At 37.2% G+C, this 18,420-nt stretch overlaps 1 protein-coding gene across 1 annotated transcript; it reads right to left on the minus strand.

Moving 5' to 3' along the window:
- Nucleotides 1–10,622: 10,622 nt before the first annotated feature.
- Nucleotides 10,623–18,005, minus strand: LOC107925603 (pectinesterase). The gene is made up of 4 exons (XM_041082937.1): nucleotides 17,126–18,005; nucleotide 16,773; nucleotides 11,772–11,931; nucleotides 10,623–11,422 (listed from the first exon to the last, which is right to left on the minus strand). The coding sequence occupies exons 1-4, from the start codon at nucleotides 17,944–17,946 to the stop codon at nucleotides 10,728–10,730; spliced, it is 1,677 nt and encodes a 558-aa protein (XP_040938871.1). The 5' UTR covers nucleotides 17,947–18,005; the 3' UTR covers nucleotides 10,623–10,727.
- Nucleotides 18,006–18,420: the final 415 nt, after the last annotated feature.

An 18,420-nucleotide genomic window follows, 5' to 3' on the forward strand; every position in this document is an offset into this window, starting at 1 on the left:
AGAATATTTAATGAGTTTATTCAATAAAAATCAATGGGAACATTATCCGAGTTTTGTATTGTGATATAATTAATTTTTAGTGAAGAGAGGTTAGAACTGTTGGATAGTGAAACAGGGGAAACTTAAATGAATAAACTGTACTAATTGGCTAAACCAAAAATTCTTAAAATTTTATGGTGGAATGATATGTGAGTCTAGTTTTAGGTAAAATTTACGGATCTTAATTTTGAGCTCTGTAGCTCGTATTATAAACAATTGAGTGACTATGACTCGTGTGAACAGATTGATGTGAGCATTAATAAGTAAATTGTGAAATCGTACTTACAAGAATGTTATATACATTAAGAATGTGGAATGGAGAGGAGGAGGAGGAAAACTATATATGAATATTCAGTTAGCATGGCTAATTTGCATGTTTTAAGCTCATGGACTAAATTGAATAAAAGTAAAACTTTAGGGGGCAATTTTGTAAAAATGTAAAAAATGACTAAATTGAAGGGAATAAATTGTTTTATTATCTAAATTAATAAATTGAATGAAATTATCAATTTAAGATTGGGTGAAATTTAGGAAAATGGTAAATTACCAATATGCCCCTAAATCTTGGTATTTCTGCAATTTAGTCAGGTAGGTTCGGATACCCTGAATGAGCATGTAAATATGAAAATTTAAGTATTGTATCGTATTTTATGTGATATTTTGAATTGAATATATGAAAAGGATGTTACATGAAACATGAAAATGAATACTAAATAATATAAATTAATTGAAATTATTCTGAAAATTTCGGTAATGCCTCGTATCCTATCCCGGTCTCAGGTACGGGTTTGGGGTATTACATGATATCTCTATAAACAAGCTAGACCATCTGTTTAACAATCTAAGTGTCGACAATTTCATCTTTTTCAATGATGATGAAATATCTCCAGAGGGTATGGGATCCACGAAGGCTCTACACATCACTACCCGCTGTAAGGGATATACATTACCGGGAGTTTTAATCGACAATGGATCCGCACTAAATGTTTTGCCTCTATCCACACTGAATAGGTTGCCAGTGGATAGCTCTCATATGAAGACATGCGAAAATATAGTAAGAGCATTCGATGGTACAGAAAGGGGGATGATGGGAAGGATTGAAATACCTCTCTTAATTGGTCCGAACACATATGAGGTAGGCTTTTTGGTGATGGATATCAAACCCTTTTATAATTGCTTGTTGGGTAGGCCTTGGATTCACTCAGTTGGGGCAGTGTCGTCGTCACTTCACCAAAAACTAAAGTTGGTAACGGAGGGTCGACTAGTGAAGATAAACGCTGAAGAGGATATTATTGCATCCGTAACTAGTAACGCACCATACATAGGAGTGGATGAAGAGGCAATAGAATATTCCTTTCGACTACTGAAATTTTCCAATGCAACTTTCATTGTTGAAGGAGACAAGATCCTAGTGCCCAAAATATCCAAAACTACAAGGATGGGCCTGCAGTTGACGGTTGGGAAATAAGCCTTGCCTAGAAGAGGACTCAAAAAATATCTTCAAGCAATAGTCGAGGCACCAATACTGGTGGACAAGCAAGACCGCTTTGGCTAAGGATACAAACTAGATGTGAGGCAAAAAAAGAAATAGCTGGATAAGAAACAAGAAAGAAAAAAAGCGCGACTGAGTGGGGGAGAGGTCAAATAGGAACTGATGACCTTTCCCTATAGATCTAAAAAGTTCGTGTCAAGAGAAACCACTTACCCTGAATAAAAAATCACAGAAAAAAAAGCCCGGAAGGAGAAACTAGAGCATCAATGCCATATCCGAAGAAAGAATTGGGGAAAACCTGTCAGGCATTCGTCCTTATATCCTTGGAGGTGTTCTGAATAATTGGACTACGAAAAAGATCCCTTTAATTTTTAGAACTAATTTAGAGTAATGTCCAAAACACATTTATTGCTTTAAGCCTAGAAGCAATAAGAATCCTTTTGTGAAAAAAAGGCATATGTCTGCTATTTTTATTTCAATAAAATGCATCTTTGTGTCTCATTTTGGCAAATATTCCCTTTTTTTGTCTCATTTTGGCAAATATTCTTTTATTTTTTACATTTCATTCATACTCATACCATACAAATAATTATTCTTAGATTCATTTTTTCTTTGGATGTTTTTTTATTCCTATAACATGTCTCTAAATATCAATGATATGAGCGACGCTGCTACTGACTCAGAATCTACTTTTGAGCAAGATATGTGTCCAAAGGAACCTCAGGACTTTAAAGATGATCGAGATTGTAACATATCTCCTAATTTGTTAAGGATGGTAGAACAAGATGAGAAAAAAATCCTATTTTACAAAGATTTAGTAGAAGTTGTAAGCTTAGGAGACAAATAAGAAAAAAAAAGAGGTGAAAATCGGAGCTTGCATCACTGTAGAGACAAAGCGAGACCTCATTGAGTTACACCAAGAATTCAAAGATGTATTCGTGTGGTCGTATCAAGACATGTCTGGTTTAAATACTGATATTGTGGTATACCGGCTTCTCATAAGGAAAGAATGCAAGCTAGTCCAATAGAAACTCCGAAGGATGATGCCCGATGTCCTGTTAAAAATAAAAGACGAGGTTAAGAAGCAATTCGACGCTGGTTTCCTACAAGTCGTTAAATACTCAGAGTGGGTAGCCAATATAATCCCCATCCCTAAGAAAGGTGCGAAAGAACAAATGTGTGTAGACTACAGCGATTTAAACAAAGCCAGCCCGAAAGGTAATTTCCCATTGCCTCATATCGACACCTTAATAGACAACATAGTAGATTATTCACTATTCTCTTTCATGGATGACTTCTCTGGATATAGCTAGATAAAGATACACCCTGAAGACATGGAAAAGACCACGTTCATAACCATGTGGGGAACATTTTACTATAAAGTGATGTTATTTGGACTAAAAAATGCGGAAGCGATGTATCAAAGAGCCATGGTAACTTTGTTTCATGATATGATGCACAAAGAAATTGAGGTTTACACCAATGATATGATCGCAAAATCCCTAATAGAAAAAGAGCATGTCCAAGTCTTGAGGAAACTATTTTTGAGGTTGAAAAAATTCCAGCTAAAGCTTAATCCAACAAAATGTACTTTCGAGGCTAGGTCAGGAAAATTGCTAAGATTCGTAGTTAACGAAAAGGGGATTTAGATCGACCCAGATAAGGTCAAATCTATACAGGAGTTGCCTCTACCATGCACTCAATAGGAGGTCCGAGGTTTCTTAGTGAGATTAAATTAAATCGCCCGGTTCATTTCACAACTAACCGAGAAATGCTACCCCATATTCCGTCTCCTTAAAAAATATAATCTAGGTGTATGGGATGAAGAATGCCAAAAGACTTTCGAAAAGGTCAAACATTACTTTTGCAATGCCCCAGTGCTGATGCCACCTAGCCTAGATAAGCCGCTGATACTGTACTTGGCAGTATTGAGGAATTCCATGGGATGCGTGCTTGGCCAACATGATGAGTCAGGAAGAAAAGAAAAAGTGATATATTACCTCAGTAAGAAGTTTACTGAATGTGAGACAAGATACTCACCAATTGAAAAGTTGTGTTGCGCTTTAATCTGGACAACCCAGAGACTGAAACAATACATGCTGTACCATACAACTTGGTTAATCTAAAAAATGAACCCTCTAAAGTAAATGATTGAGTCATCTGCTTTGAATGGAAGAGTGGCCTGATGGAAAATTCTACTTTCGAATTTTGATATAATCTATGTGAACTAGAAGACAATAAAAGGGAGTGCAATAGCAAATTTTCTAGCCAGTAGAGCTCTAAAAGACTAAGAGCCTTTGAACTTTGGTTTTCCGAATGAAGATCTGATATATGTTGCAGCCACTGAAGAAGATGCTCAAGAAGGACATCCTTGGAAAACAAATTTTGACGGAGTTTTAAATGCTATGGGTAACGAAACCGGGACGGTCCTGGTATCTTCAGGCGGAGATCATTCTCCTTTAACCGGCAAACTTGACTTTGATTGCACAAATAAAATGGCAGAGTATGAAGCATGCATCATGGGTATCCGTCCAGCCATAAAATATAATATCAAGGTACTATAGGTATATGGGGATTTTGTACTAGTGATCTATTAACTCAAAGGTGAATGAGAGTTGAGAGACCTCAAATTGATCAATTATCGAAGGCTGGTTCTTGAGTTAATAAAGAAGTTTGATTAAATCATCTTCTGCTACCTCCCGCGAGATGAAAATCAGATGGCTGACGCCCTGGCTACTTTAGCTTCCATGATTAAAGTGAACAAATAAGAGGATGTAAAACCTATCCAGATGAGTATTTACGAGGCTTCGACCCATTGTTAAACATCGAGGACAAAGAAAAGGATGATCACCCTTAGTACCACGATATATTGTTATATGTGAAGAACTATGAATGCCCCGATCAAGCAACCGAGATTGATAAAAGGACGTTGAGAAGACTGGCCAATGATTATGTCTTAGATAGAGAGATCCTATACAAAAGAAGAAAGGATTAGGTGCTACTGAGATGTGTGGATGCTGTTAAGGCCAAAAAGATTTTGGAAGAAGTTCATTAGGGCGTTTGCAGAATGCATGCTAATAGTTTTACAATGGCCAAGCAAATCATGAGATTCAAATATTATTGGTCCACTATGGAAGGGGATTGCATCATTTATGCCAATAAATGTCGTAAGTTCCAAATTTATGGAGATAAAATTCATGTGTCTCATTCACCTATTCATGTTATGACTTCTCCATGGCCTTTCTCTATGTGGGGCATGGATGTCATTGGGTTGGTCTTACCAGAAGCTTCCAATGGGCATCAATTCATCTTTGTGGTCATTCATCCCAGAGAATTCTATGAGAGAGACCTGGTATTGAAAAAAAATTCTGCTTATACAAAAAACCTTCAGAGGAAACTGGATGTCAAATTGGGAAGGACCTTATGTAGTAAAGAAGGCATTTTCTGGAAAAGCGCTGATTTTGATCGAGATGGATGACAAAAACTTGCCTAACCTTGTAAATTAAAATTCAATAAAAAATACTTCACCTAAAAGAAAAAAAGGGAGATGCCAATATGAAAACTCGCAAAAGGGCATCTTGAGACCAAAGAGGTTTTGAGTTGAAAACCTAGGAAATGGCAGCTCAGATTCAGATTGAAGATTGAACATGTGGTAATCGTGTCTTCTTAGAAGGAGAAACGTTACATCTTGGGGCATCAACAAAGTACTCTAGATCTTCTAAACACATATTAGGCTCAAAATAGTCCTCAAGAAATTTGTGCAGAGAAGCTCATACTATGATATCTGGGGCACCTATTTTTATCTTACTCATTTTGCATTTTAGCAACGTTTGCTATTTTAATTAATCTATTAATTTTGAGATTTGCTCCCAATAAATTTCGATCTTGTTTATTGTTACAACCTTTTTCAAGCATTTTTACATTGAAATAACGATTAATGAACTAACAATATTCAAGTAAAAGGACTTTTGCATATTAATCTGAATTTTTTTCTAAATGGTACAAGGACTTGAAACAGTACCACTAGTTAGAACTAACCAAATCTAAGGGTCAGAAATATCTGGGAACGAATAGTCTAAATTGTGATTACTTCTTCGAGTTTTCTATCAAAGATACCAGATCTGAACAAGAAGGCATGGTAACATATCAGTAATGGAATCTTGATGAACAATGAGCAATGTCAACCTAAGCATTAAAAAGGGGATCATTATCAAAAAATGACATTCTGTATTTATGCAAATATTATTCACATACATATAGTTAAGAACATTTGATTCATTTTGATCATAACATCATAATCGTTTGGCACAAAAAGACCTATGAGATAGATTTCACAGGTCATGTTCCCTAGAGAACGGTGTAACAGATCAGTAAAACCACAAATTTCATATCCTTGAAGTTGCAGTGGATCGAATTAAAGCTACAAATATTATCTCCCTAAAGTTACAGTGGAGTAGATTAAAGCCACAAATCTTATCTCTTTAAAGTTACAATGGATCAGATTGAAATAACAAATCTTATCTCCCTAAAGTTGCAGTGGAGCAGATTAAAACAACAAATCTTATCTCCTTGAAGTTGTAGTGGAACAGATTGAAAGCCACAAATCTTATCTCCCTGAAGTTGTAGTGGAACAAATTAAAGCTACAAATCTTATCTCCCTGAAGTTATAGTGGAGTAGATTGAAGATAATGAATCTTGTCTCCCTGAAGTTGTAATGGAACAGATTGAAGCTACAAATCTTATTTCGCTGAAGTTGCAGTGGATGCATATTGAAGCGACAAATCCTATACCTCTAAAGTTACAGTAGGTTGGATTAAATCTACCATAGCGAGTCTTATTTCCTTAAAGTTGTAGTGTAACAGATTAAAGCTACAACTTACAAATCTTCTCTCTCTAAAGTTGTAGTGGAGCAGATTAAAATTACAAGTCTTATCTCCTTGAAGTTACAGTGGAGTAGATTGAAACTAAAATTCCTATAACCCTAAAGTTACAGTGGGTTAATAAGACTACTTGAAAAAGTGAAGCAACAAAGAAGTCAAGATTCGACAAAACCAGACAAAATTGGTCCTTCCTAAAGTCTTTGCTCTATTCCTGTTACATAACAATGAGCAAAGAGGGGAAAATGTAGGAGCCTAATTTTGCCTGGACCTAAACAGAAACCAAATACAAAAAAAAAAGAATAACAGAATCCATTAATAACAGTCCAAAGTCCAATTACAAAAAAAAGAGAGAGGCCCAAATGGCCCAAATGAAAAAAGCCTAATGGCCCAAAAACCTAAAATTTTTCAGAAAAAAACCATAACCTCTGCGCACTGCCACCTTCACTTTGCCATGTCAACACGAACGCCGCTCGAGTTCTTCCTCCTTCACCAAAACAGCAATGGAGCCCTTCTCCTTCTACCGCCACCTGCGAAAAGAGAACACAAGAACAAAAGAAAGAACACGCAAAAAAAAAAGCGAAAACAGTAGCAGAAACAACAAAAAAAAGGAAAAAAATATTGTAATCAATTGGCTATAAAAAGCCTAAATCAACAGATTGTAAAATGAGGGGATTTTTTGAAATAGAAATTGTATACAGAGAAAAGCAATCAGAAATACAAAAAATTGAATACAAAAAGGTGATTTTATTTATTTATTTATGTTTTTACTTTTCGAAATAAATAGAAAATAAAAAAAAGTTTTTTTTATCTATTGCGCCGTTGTCAGAGGGTTAGAAGTCGAAAGGTTTTTCTCCCTTTCGAAGATTTTCGGTAAGATTTTTGACAATTCTGACTCCAGATCGGAGTTCTACACGAAAAAATGGATTCTTTGGAAAATTTTGGAGATCTCTGGCCATTGGAGGCGGAGGTCTTAGTCGTCAATGATAGGCGGCCACTGCAGAGACTCATTAGCCTCGTGGCCTGATTTAGGGAGAGCCCAGAGAAAAAGGGAGGAATTTTTTTTTAAAACAAGGCTAAAATGATTTTTTTTTAAAAAAATTGACTTATATAAGCATATCAAAATGACGTCATTTTGGCCTGGCTTCAGAAACCCCAAAACGACGTCGTTTTGGAACTCAACCCAAAAACCAACCCATTTCCCCTTAGGATCTGCGTGTTTTTTTAGGGGAGGGGATATTTTCATCTTTGGTCCTTCAACTTTTTTCATTTTTTTAATTTAATCCTATTCATTTTTATTTGTTTTAATTTTTGCCCCATAATTTAAATCCCTATGTAATTTAGCCCCTTGACCCACTGTGAACCCCTTTGGGAGTGACAAATGTCAATATTAGGGGGATAATTGCCATTTGACCCCATAAGATTTTTATCTTATTTTAATTTAATCCTTTAAGTTCTTTTTCTTTATAATTTAGACTGTTAGTTTTGTTATATTTTAAATTTAGTCCTTTATTCCCTTTTCTTTATTTATTTTGCGATTTATGCTTCAAGTTTCTCTTAAATTTCAATTTAATCCCTTATTTGGTTAATTTTGCCTCTTTATTTACTATATTATTTATTTTAGTATTTAAAATTTATGTTACTTATATTTTCTTTTATTTATACATTTTATTTTTATGATTATTCTTGTTATTATTATTTTATTTACTCATATTATTATTATGATAATAGTTAAGATATGATTATCACTATTATTATTATTATAAACCGGTATTCTTATTACTATTATAGTTGCATTATTATTATTTATCAACATGTTTCTTTTATTTTATTTTTTAATTTTTATTTTTAATTTTTAATTTTTTCATTTATTTTATTTCATTTTTTTGCTTGTTATCCTAATATTGTTATATCATTTTTTACCTACATGACTATTTCATTTTATTTTGCTATCACTATTCCATGGGTCATATTACAATATATTTATCATTTTTTATTTTGCCCAAATAAATATACTTTGTTTTAAAGGTTACACTCGTTTTATCTAATGCATATAAAATATTCAAAATCGAGGCAATTTTCATTATTTTTGGGATTCGAAGAAGTTGTGCTCCTAACTTACGGAGTATAGCTAGAACAGAAGTAATTGAATACCCTATTTAAAATAACAAAAAAGAAAGATTTAAGTAATGATAAAAAATGACGATTATTCTAATTTTTTTCGAGAATTTGAGGGATCATATTCTAATTTACGGGGCACGATTATTCCTTCTCAATTAACTCGAAATAAAGCCCTTTTTTCATAAAATTTAGTTGAGCGATATATTAACTAGATATCATCATGCAAGGTAGGATCGTGTTTAAATTCTCTTCAAACTTTCTATTCTCGATATGAAGACATCAATTAATCAACTAGGTACCAATTTTGGGCATTACAAGGGTGCTAACTCTTCCTTGTGCGTAACAGACTCCCAAACACATTTCCTAGATTTTTTAAACCAAAAATTATCGTTTTAGTAAATCTAAACTTTATTAAAATAATCAAATTATGAGGTGACCCGATCATACCTAATAAAAATGATTGGTGACGACTCCTATTTTAGCTCTTTTAAAAATAAAAAGTCGATTTCACAAAAAGATTTCGACAACACCCACCACCATTTTCATCAGAGCTCACACCTGGATTTCACTCTCTTAAATACCCATTTCAATTACAGTAAAATATCTATATCGAAATATCTACATCTAAAGAAAGAAAAAGGTCAAAGTTTATCGTGAAAGAATGCTCTGAACGATGAACCAAAGGAAACAGTTATCATAAGCCATCTTACTTACTAATCTAATTCACATCATTCCTAAGAATATGATAAGTTCAACAAAATTACCTCCATCATCTCATCAACTATTTCTAGTAAGAATTTTTCTTTCAAATTAATTTCAGCTACTAATTTTACAAGCAGGACACTCGATTAAAAATTAGAAATACGAATAACAAAATTTTAACATTTTCAATTTTTGTTTTCTTATGTTTCCTTTTAATAATCTTCTTACTTTCCAAATCCAAAGCTACCTCTTCGCCGCCACTGGTACTAGCTACAGTCAGGCCTAGCCCTGAGGGTAGTTTGAGAGTGTGGTCGCCCAAGACTGGAAGGGGCCTAAAAATAAAATTTTCAACTTTTAACGTGGAAAAAAAATTCAGCCTTTTAAATTTTCTTATGGACACTTCATTGCAGGCAAGAAAAAAAAAGAAAAGGGCCCCTATTTTTTATTTTATTGTATTACATTTTATAATTTTTTAAAAGGGGTCGCAATTGATTATTTTGCCTAGGGCCAAAAAATGTCAAGAACGGGCCTGACTACAATGGATCCCCCATGAGAAGATGAAGACGCCAAATCTACAGCAGAGATGACGTCTCGATCGACTAAAAAGAAATCGATTCCTTGATTTAACATCGTCGCTTTCACTAACAGTGCCTTCTCGACAACCTTCAAGCTTAGGTCTTGTTCGGCTTCCTTATTGTCTTTGCTGCTTAAAGTCGCCAATGAATTTGAATCTAATAGTCCTGAATCCCGAGTCATTCTCTTCCTTTCATTTTTTCTTTCACAATAGATATTTAGATATAGATATTTTACGGTAATTGAAATGGGTATTTGAGAGAGCGAAACGCAAGTGTGGGCTTGATGAAGATGATGAGGTTTTTTTTTTAACTGTAACAACAACTACAGGGGAAAGGGAAGAGAGAAAGAGAGAAGAAAGAAGATGGAAACAAAATAATAATTTTTTTATAGATGACATCATTTATGATATCGTGATTATGTGGCACGTCACATAGGTTTACTTCGTTGACCGGTGCTTGACTGACGGTCAACTCATGTATACTGTTAAAATTGGGTTGATTTCTAAAAAAAACATAACGTTGAGGATGTCAATAAAAAAAAAAGTTAACAGATCAAACCTAAAAACCGCTAAACATTGAAGGTAATTTTTTTTACAATTATGCCTAATAATAAATACCCTAATTTAAAAAGAATACAAAAAATTTGGAGGTAATTACAAACATCTTAAATTCAACATCCATGAATTTCAAGGTATCCTTACAAAAATATTATAAAAACTTTCACCACCCATATTAATAAATAATAAAAAAATAGAAAACCCTAAACAATTTATAAACAGATACTTTAAAATAGAGTTTTTCTATTATTAGTTATGGTAGAAAATAAGCAATTTGACATGCATGTGATGGCAATTGATCAAAATATTTACAAAAAAGAAAAAAGGGCTAAACCGTAAACGCCATTTAATTAAATTTCAGGTTTCACCTCAAGCCGAGATTGAATGGAATATCAGTAGAATTCAACCACTGGTTTCCTTGTATAAATGCCACAACAGTGAACTGATTTGCATCTGCGAAGCTTGTAATGACTCTATACCCAGGCCATGTAACTCTACGACTCGTATCCGACCCTGGTCCTCTATTCAAAAACTCCCCATAATAAAGTGTATTCAAAGCGAAATTCCCACTCCATTCCAACCATCCTGCAGTATCCACCAAATCATCTATATACGACCGCATAATAACCGTCCTCGAATACTCTTTCCAGGGACGCCCTAAATACGTCTTGAACGATGATATTACGGGGATTAAATCAGAATCGGCACGGATTTTACAGTTCAAAATTGAAATCCCAGTGTTCTGGTTTGGGTCTGCTCTTCCTTGAGCTGTGAAAACGTTCTCTTGGTCTCGGTTTGGTTTACGAGCGTATAAACTGCAGGCTTGGAAAACGGCAGCTGCGTTGCCGAAGATGCAGTCGACGGTGCCGTATATGTCGCATTCTCGGTAGAATTGCCTGAGGGAGTGGACGTAGAGAGTGTCTTGGTAGGCTACGAAGCTGCATTTGTAGAAGGCGGAGAGGTCTGATCCACTCCTTAATGCCACGGCTTGGTTCTTGCTTGGCCCTGCTGAGTTCTCGAAGGTTATCCCCTTGGCTATGAATCCGTCGCCCATCACCGCTGAAGGACCCCATCCAAACAATGATGTGAAAACCCAATATTATTATTAAAGTCCCAAAGTACATTTTGATTCCATACTTTCAAATGAAAAAACAAAAGGAGATATTTTTGTAATAATATTTGTTTTGAATTGCAATAATAAAAAATATTAATTCAACTAATTAGCAAATTATGAAATTGACCTAAAAAATTAACTCAATTTACAACTCCATCGTGGGATTTCAAGATTCTTAGAGTAAATTTACAACTCCAGTACTAAAATAAACAGTAAAGCCCTATAGTATATTAACCCTAACAAAAATACAAAATTGTAGTACTAAATTTGAAGTTTTCAAAGTTAGAAACTCACCGACTGTTGCAGAGCGGAAAGTGGTATGGCCATCGGCCACATTTCTGTTTGCCTTCACCACTGTCTTCCCTATGCCGTCTCCTACAAACATCACCATTGTTTTCTCCATTTCCACCTCTATATTTTCTAGATAAGCACCAGCTTTTATATATATCACAAACTGTTGCGGAAAGGATCGATTCGAGAACTCCGATATGACTACAAGTAAATTGACCGGAACGAAAAATAAAGTGAACACAAGGATTTACGTGGTTCGGCTTTAATGCCTACGTCCACGGGCAGAGGCGAAAAGAAATTTCACTATAACAAGATGAAGATTACAAGTGTTTTACACTCAAGACACAACCCGAGAACCTCACAACTCTCAACCCCTATAGAAAACCCGAAAGCTAAAATCCTAGCTTTCAAAGAACAAGCTTTGCTCTCTCTTGGTTTGGGATGATGAATATGGCTAATGAACCTCTCTATTTATAAGAGAGTTCAAGGACATAATTGTCCAAAACTTTGGCAAAGATTTGTGGTTGAAAATGGACACCAACAACCATCCACTAATCCACTACCACCAACAACCCACTACCAACAACAACAATCCACTACCAATTTTAAGCCATTTCTTAACAAATCTCCACCTTGGCTTGAAATTTACCAAGCTGAACATCATAGTGAATTCCTCGAACTGGATCACCTCTTCCAAACGCCTCTCTGGCGCTAATCAATCCCGAATACCTATCAAGTCCAAGCAATGCTTGAACTTATATGCAGGGATCACCTTAGTTAACATATCTGCAGGATTCTTCTCGGTAGCAACCTTGCTGATAACAATGTCACCTTGCGTAACATGTTCCCGAACAAAATGATATCTGACATCAATGTGTTTGGTCCGTTCATGAAACATCTGATTTTTAGTCAGATGTATGGCACTCTGGCTATCGCAAAATACAACAGTGAAATCCTGTTGTAAACCCAAACTGCTTACTAGACCTTTCATCCACAATGCTTCTTTCACTGCTTCTGCTAACGCCATATATTCCGCCTCAGTCGTAGATAAGGCTACGGTAGACTGTAACACAGCTTTCCAACTAATGGCTCCTCCAGAATAAGTGAAAACATAACCCGTCAGAGATCTTCTTTTGTCCAGATCTCCAGCATAATCAGAGTCCACATAGCCCGTGACACTGCTAGTGCAGTCACTCTGATCATATACCAAGCATAAATCTGCAGAACCTCTCAAGTACCTGAGAATCCATTTCACGGCCTGCCAGTGTTCCTTGCCAGGACAACTCATGTATCTGCTGACCACACTAACTGCATGTGAAATGTCTGGACGAGTGCAAACCATTGCATACATCACGCTTCCAACTGCACTCGAGTATGGAATGTGAGACATTTGCTGCTTTTCTTCATCAGATTGTGGTGACAACTCTGCAGAGAGTTTGAAATGTGGTGCCAACGGAGTACTCACAGTTTTCGCTTTATCCATGCCGAAGCGTTGAAGAACCTTTTCAATGTAGTTCTTCTGCGACACACGAAGCTTGCCCGCCTTGCGATCTCTGTGAATATCCATGCCCAAAATTTTCTTGGCAGCACCCAGATCCTTCATCTCGAACTCACCACTCAACTGCGACTTTAACTTGTTGATTTCCGACATGTTTTTGGAAGCAATTAACATGTCATCAACATACAGCAACAAATAAATGTGCGAACCATCTGAGAGCTTCCGATGATAGACACAAGCATCATAGTCACATCTTGTGTAACCATGCTGAATCATGAAGCTATCAAACCGCTTGTACCACTGCCTTGGGGATTGTTTCAATCCATATAAAGACTTCTTTAATAGACAGACATGGTCTTCTTTACCAGGAACTGTAAAACCCTCTGGTTGACGCATGTAGATTGTTTCCTCGAGCTCACCATGCAAGAACGCCGTTTTTACGTCAAGCTGCTCAAGTTCTAGATCAGACTTGGCCACCATGGCAAGTAATACACGAATGGAAGAATGCTTTACGACTGGGGAGAAAACTTCATTGTAGTCAATCCCCTCTTTCTGAGTGAAGCCTTTAGCAACCAATCGTGCCTTGAATCTAGTTGCTTCAACCCCTAGGATGCCTTCCTTTTTCTTGAAGACCCATTTGCAACCAACTATCTTCTGGTTACTTGGCGGCTTAACCAACTCCCAAGTATGGTTCTTGTGAAGAGATTCTATCTCCTCACTCATAGCAATTGCCCACTGTGCCGACTCATCACACGTGACAGCCTCATTATAACTGGAAGGTTCTATACCAATGGACTCCGCCACACTGAGCGCGAAAGACACCAGATTAGCGTAACGCGGATTTGGTTTGATTTGTCTCTTCGTTCTTCCAGTGGCAATGCTATATGGTTTTTCTTGAGGTGACTCATCTTCATCGGAATCTTGCACCTCAACTTGATCATCCTGGACTGAAGTACCTTCCGTAGGAATTGGAGCGTCCACCTGACACTCCACCTGCTTCTCAACACCGTGATCTCCCATTCTATCTGACTCCTCCTTTTCCCGGGAATTTGTGGTGGATCGAAGCATGGATGACTCATCAAAAGTCACATCTCTGCTGATGATGAACTTGGACGAAACCGGATCAGGACACCACAACCTGTATCCTTTCACCCCTTGGCCGTATCCAAGAAATATGCATTTCTTCGCCCTCGGTTTGAGTTTTCCCTCATTTACATGAGCATACGCAGGGCAGCCAAACACTCTTAAACCAGAGTAATCAGCAGGAGAACCAGACCATACTTCCTCAGGAGTCTTCAGCTCAATAGCTGTTGACGGAGATCTGTTAACCAAATAACAAGCAGTATTAACAGCTTCAGCCCAAAATTCTTCACCGAGCCCAGCATTTGATCGCATGCAACGAGCTCGCTCCAAGAGAGTTCTATTCATGCGTTCTGCAACTCCATTTTGTTGTGGTGTTCGACGAACAGTGCGGTGTCTCACTATTCCTTCATTTTTGCAGAACTCATTGAATTCACCTGAGCAAAACTCCAAGCCATTATCCGTCCGGAATCGCTTGATCTTCTTTCCTGTTTGATTTTCGATCAAAGCTTTAAATTGCTTGAAGTTGATGAGAACCTCATACTTGCTCTTCAGAAAATACACCCAAACTTTTCTCGAGTAATCATCGATAAAGGTAAGCAGATATCTGTAACCACCTTTAGAAATTGTCGGAGAAGGCCCCCAAAGGTCAGAATGGAAGTAATCCACTGTGCCTTTTGTCTTGTGAATCCCAGTGCTGAACTTTACCCGAGTCTGCTTACCGAAGACGCAGTGCTCACAGAAATTCAACTTTCCTGTACACTGCCCAGACAATAATCCTCGTTTGCTTAGCACCGATAAGCCTCTCTCGCTCATATGCCCGAGCCGCATATGCCATAACTTCGTGGTGTCAGAATCTAGATCATCTGATGATGACACTCCCGCAACACCTGTAACCGAGGAACCATCGAGGAAGTAAAGGCCCCGCTCCAAATTACCACGTATCACAGTCAAAGCACCCGAGAATACCTTGAGAACTCCACCTTCAGCAGAGTACCGAAAGCCTTTCTTGTCCAACGTACTCAAAGAGATCAAATTTTTCTTCATTTCTGGAATGTGCCGAACATCAGTTAGAGTTCTAACAATACCGTCAAACATCTTTATACGAACTGTGCCAATCCCCATGACTTGACATGCGTGGTCATTTCCCATTAGTACTGAACCAGAATGCTTCTCGTATGTTGAGAATGCATCTTTCGAAGTACTTATATGAAATGTAGCTCCCGTATCAAGAATCCATCTCCCACCAGCGTAAGAGTCGGATACTGCAAGAACGATCTCGGCATCACTTGAAGAATCTGCATCAGCTACATTCACACGATCATTTTGTTGCTCCTGTGATTCTGATTTCTCCTTCCTTTTCGGACAATCTACCTTCATGTGCCCGTACTTCTTACAGTAGTAGCACTGTATTCTCTTCTTGGACTGCGATCTAGGATGGCTTTTACTTGAACTTCCACCCTTTGCCTTGGATCTTCCTCGAGCAACCAAGCCTTCGCCTTCATTGTTTTCGACCACCTTACCAGTGATTTTCTTCCTCAACTCACTGGAACTTAAGGCATTTTTCACCTCCTCTAGAGTCAGGTCATCACGACCGTACATCATTGTATCAACAAAATTCTCATACGAGGGAGGCAAAGAACACAAAACAATTATTGCTTGGTCCTCATCATCGATTTTGTTATCGATATTATTCAAATCCATGATAATGGAATTGAATTTATCCAGGTGCTGGGAAACAGGTGTACCTTCCTCCATCTTCAGGGCATAGAGTCTTTGCTTGAGGTAGAGCCGGTTCGTCAATGACTTCGTCATGTACTTGCTCTCTAACCGGAGCCACAAACCGGACGCGGTTTTCTCATCCGCTACTTCTCGTAGCACTTCATCTCCTAGACATAGCAGAATAGCACTATGTGCTCTTTCTAGCATGTCATCCTTTTGCTCTTCCGAAAGCGTGCTTGGTAATTTATCTTTACCAGACAATGCTTTTAGCAATCCTTGTTGAACCAGCACTGCCCGCATCTTGATGCGCCATAAACTGAAACTATTTTTCCCGGTAAATTTCTCGACATCATACTTAGTCGATGAAACACTTGTAGCCATAATTTGGAACCTTTGAATGAATGATAATATTTTCTTCCTGATGTGAAAGATCAGACAAAGCTGCAGTCACAGGGCAATTCAGAAAATATTATCACTCCTTCAACTACGCTCTGATACCAATTTGTTGCGGAAAGGATCGATTCGAGAACTCCGATATGACTACAAGTAAATTGACCGGAACGAAAAATAAAGTGAACACAAGGATTTACGTGGTTCGGCTTTAATGCCTACGTCCACGGGCAGAGGCGAAAAGAAATTTCACTATAACAAGATGAAGATTACAAGTGTTTTACACTCAAGACACAACCCGAGAACCTCACAACTCTCAACCCCTATAGAAAACCCGAAAGCTAAAATCCTAGCTTTCAAAGAACAAGCTTTGCTCTCTCTTGGTTTGGGATGATGAATATGGCTAATGAACCTCTCTATTTATAAGAGAGTTCAAGGACATAATTGTCCAAAACTTTGGCAAAGATTTGTGGTTGAAAATGGACACCAACAACCATCCACTAATCCACTACCACCAACAACCCACTACCAACAACAACAATCCACTACCAATTTTAAGCCATTTCTTAACACAAACCTATAATCAATTTCAACATAAACATTCAACAATTTAAGCTCATGATTACTCCCTCAATCAATTATGAATTTGTTAAGAAATTTAATTAACCTTTCGTAGCTGTGTATCGGAGCTGCCGCAACAGCGTCGCCGATGGTAGTGAAGTTTCCACTACCGTCTTGGGCAACTATAAGGTCGAACTCAGTTGCGTCAACTGGAGCTTGTAGAAGTTTCCGATCTTTAAGCGATAACCACGCCGGGAAATATCTTCTCCGGCGACCGTATTCAGGAAAAACCTCAACGGGTTTCGATTCGTTGACACCAGGGAATTTGTTGAGCATCTCTAAAGAGTTGCTGATATGATGAGATATGTTATGTAGAGCTTCTTTGATTACGTATTTAGTTTTTCCTTTGCTACCATGGAACCCATCGAGACATGTATACTGGTTCGTCATTGCCGCGCTTAGAAACGTCTTTATCTTATGGTAGTTCCTAGAGAACCGTACTCTCTTCGGGTTAAGCTCGGCGAGGGCTACCCTCAGCTCGGCTAGGGTATGGTTAAAAAGCTCGATGCAATCATTTATGGCGGCCCATTCTAAGGTGGTGTTACTCTTGAGACCCTTTTCAATCTCAGTGCAGTTGGCACAAGAGAGTCTCACCTCGTCCATGGTTTGGTTTAAAATTGCTGAGATAAGGTCGGGGAGTGATCTAGAAGCAAGATTTGGGAGAATGGAGACAGTGGCGACACAAAGGTCGGGATATAAAGTGCCTTCACATGCTGTGTATGCAATTTGGAGATTATTATTGACATGAAAATGGTGGGTTTCACTAGTTTCAGGGCTCTTTTCCAAAGGAACTATCAAAGAAATGAGGACCAAAACAAGTAGAAGAACAAGTATGATCTTATTAGATCTTTCACTTGGATCGTACATGCTAGTTTTCAAAGTTGAAAAATGGAAGAGAAGTAGAGAACAGAGAGTGGAGGACTGAGTTTATACACACATATATACATACAAGTACAGGTGTTTGTATATCTTACATTTTTACAGACCTTAAACATATATATATATGGTAATGTGTCATAATGGGTTTAATTGAGTTTAACACTAATAGTCAGTGCGGACCATTTCAATATCTTACAATAAATCTTTACAAATAAGATCACAATATAAACAATTTTACGGTAAAAAAGGAATTTTGATTTAGTAAAACCGTTTCATAAAATCTTTCCTCAACAATACACGAGTAGATTGCCAACTAAAACCCTTTTCCTTTTTTTTTTTTTTAATGTAGAGAGAATCCCTTAAATGCTTAAACTAAAACATTATATGTGAATAATTCTCCACACGTACGATAATGAATAAGTTGTACTTGAAGAAGTGGAAACTTTTGTCTAGTAATTAAGT

This window comes from Gossypium hirsutum, chromosome A12 (assembly GCF_007990345.1).
Source record: "Gossypium hirsutum isolate 1008001.06 chromosome A12, Gossypium_hirsutum_v2.1, whole genome shotgun sequence".
In the NCBI taxonomy this organism is placed as follows: Eukaryota; Viridiplantae; Streptophyta; class Magnoliopsida; order Malvales; family Malvaceae; genus Gossypium; species Gossypium hirsutum.

Bases quoted from the DNA above. Each gene is read 5' to 3' on its own strand.
- LOC107925603 (XM_041082937.1), bottom strand. From the start codon at position 17,946: ATGTACGATCCAAGTGAAAGATCTAATAAGATCATACTTGTTCTTCTA. The intron at 11,423-11,771 runs GTGAGTTTCTAA...GGGGTCCTTCAG, and splicing joins TTTCCGCTCTGCAACAGTCG to CGGTGATGGGCGACGGATTC.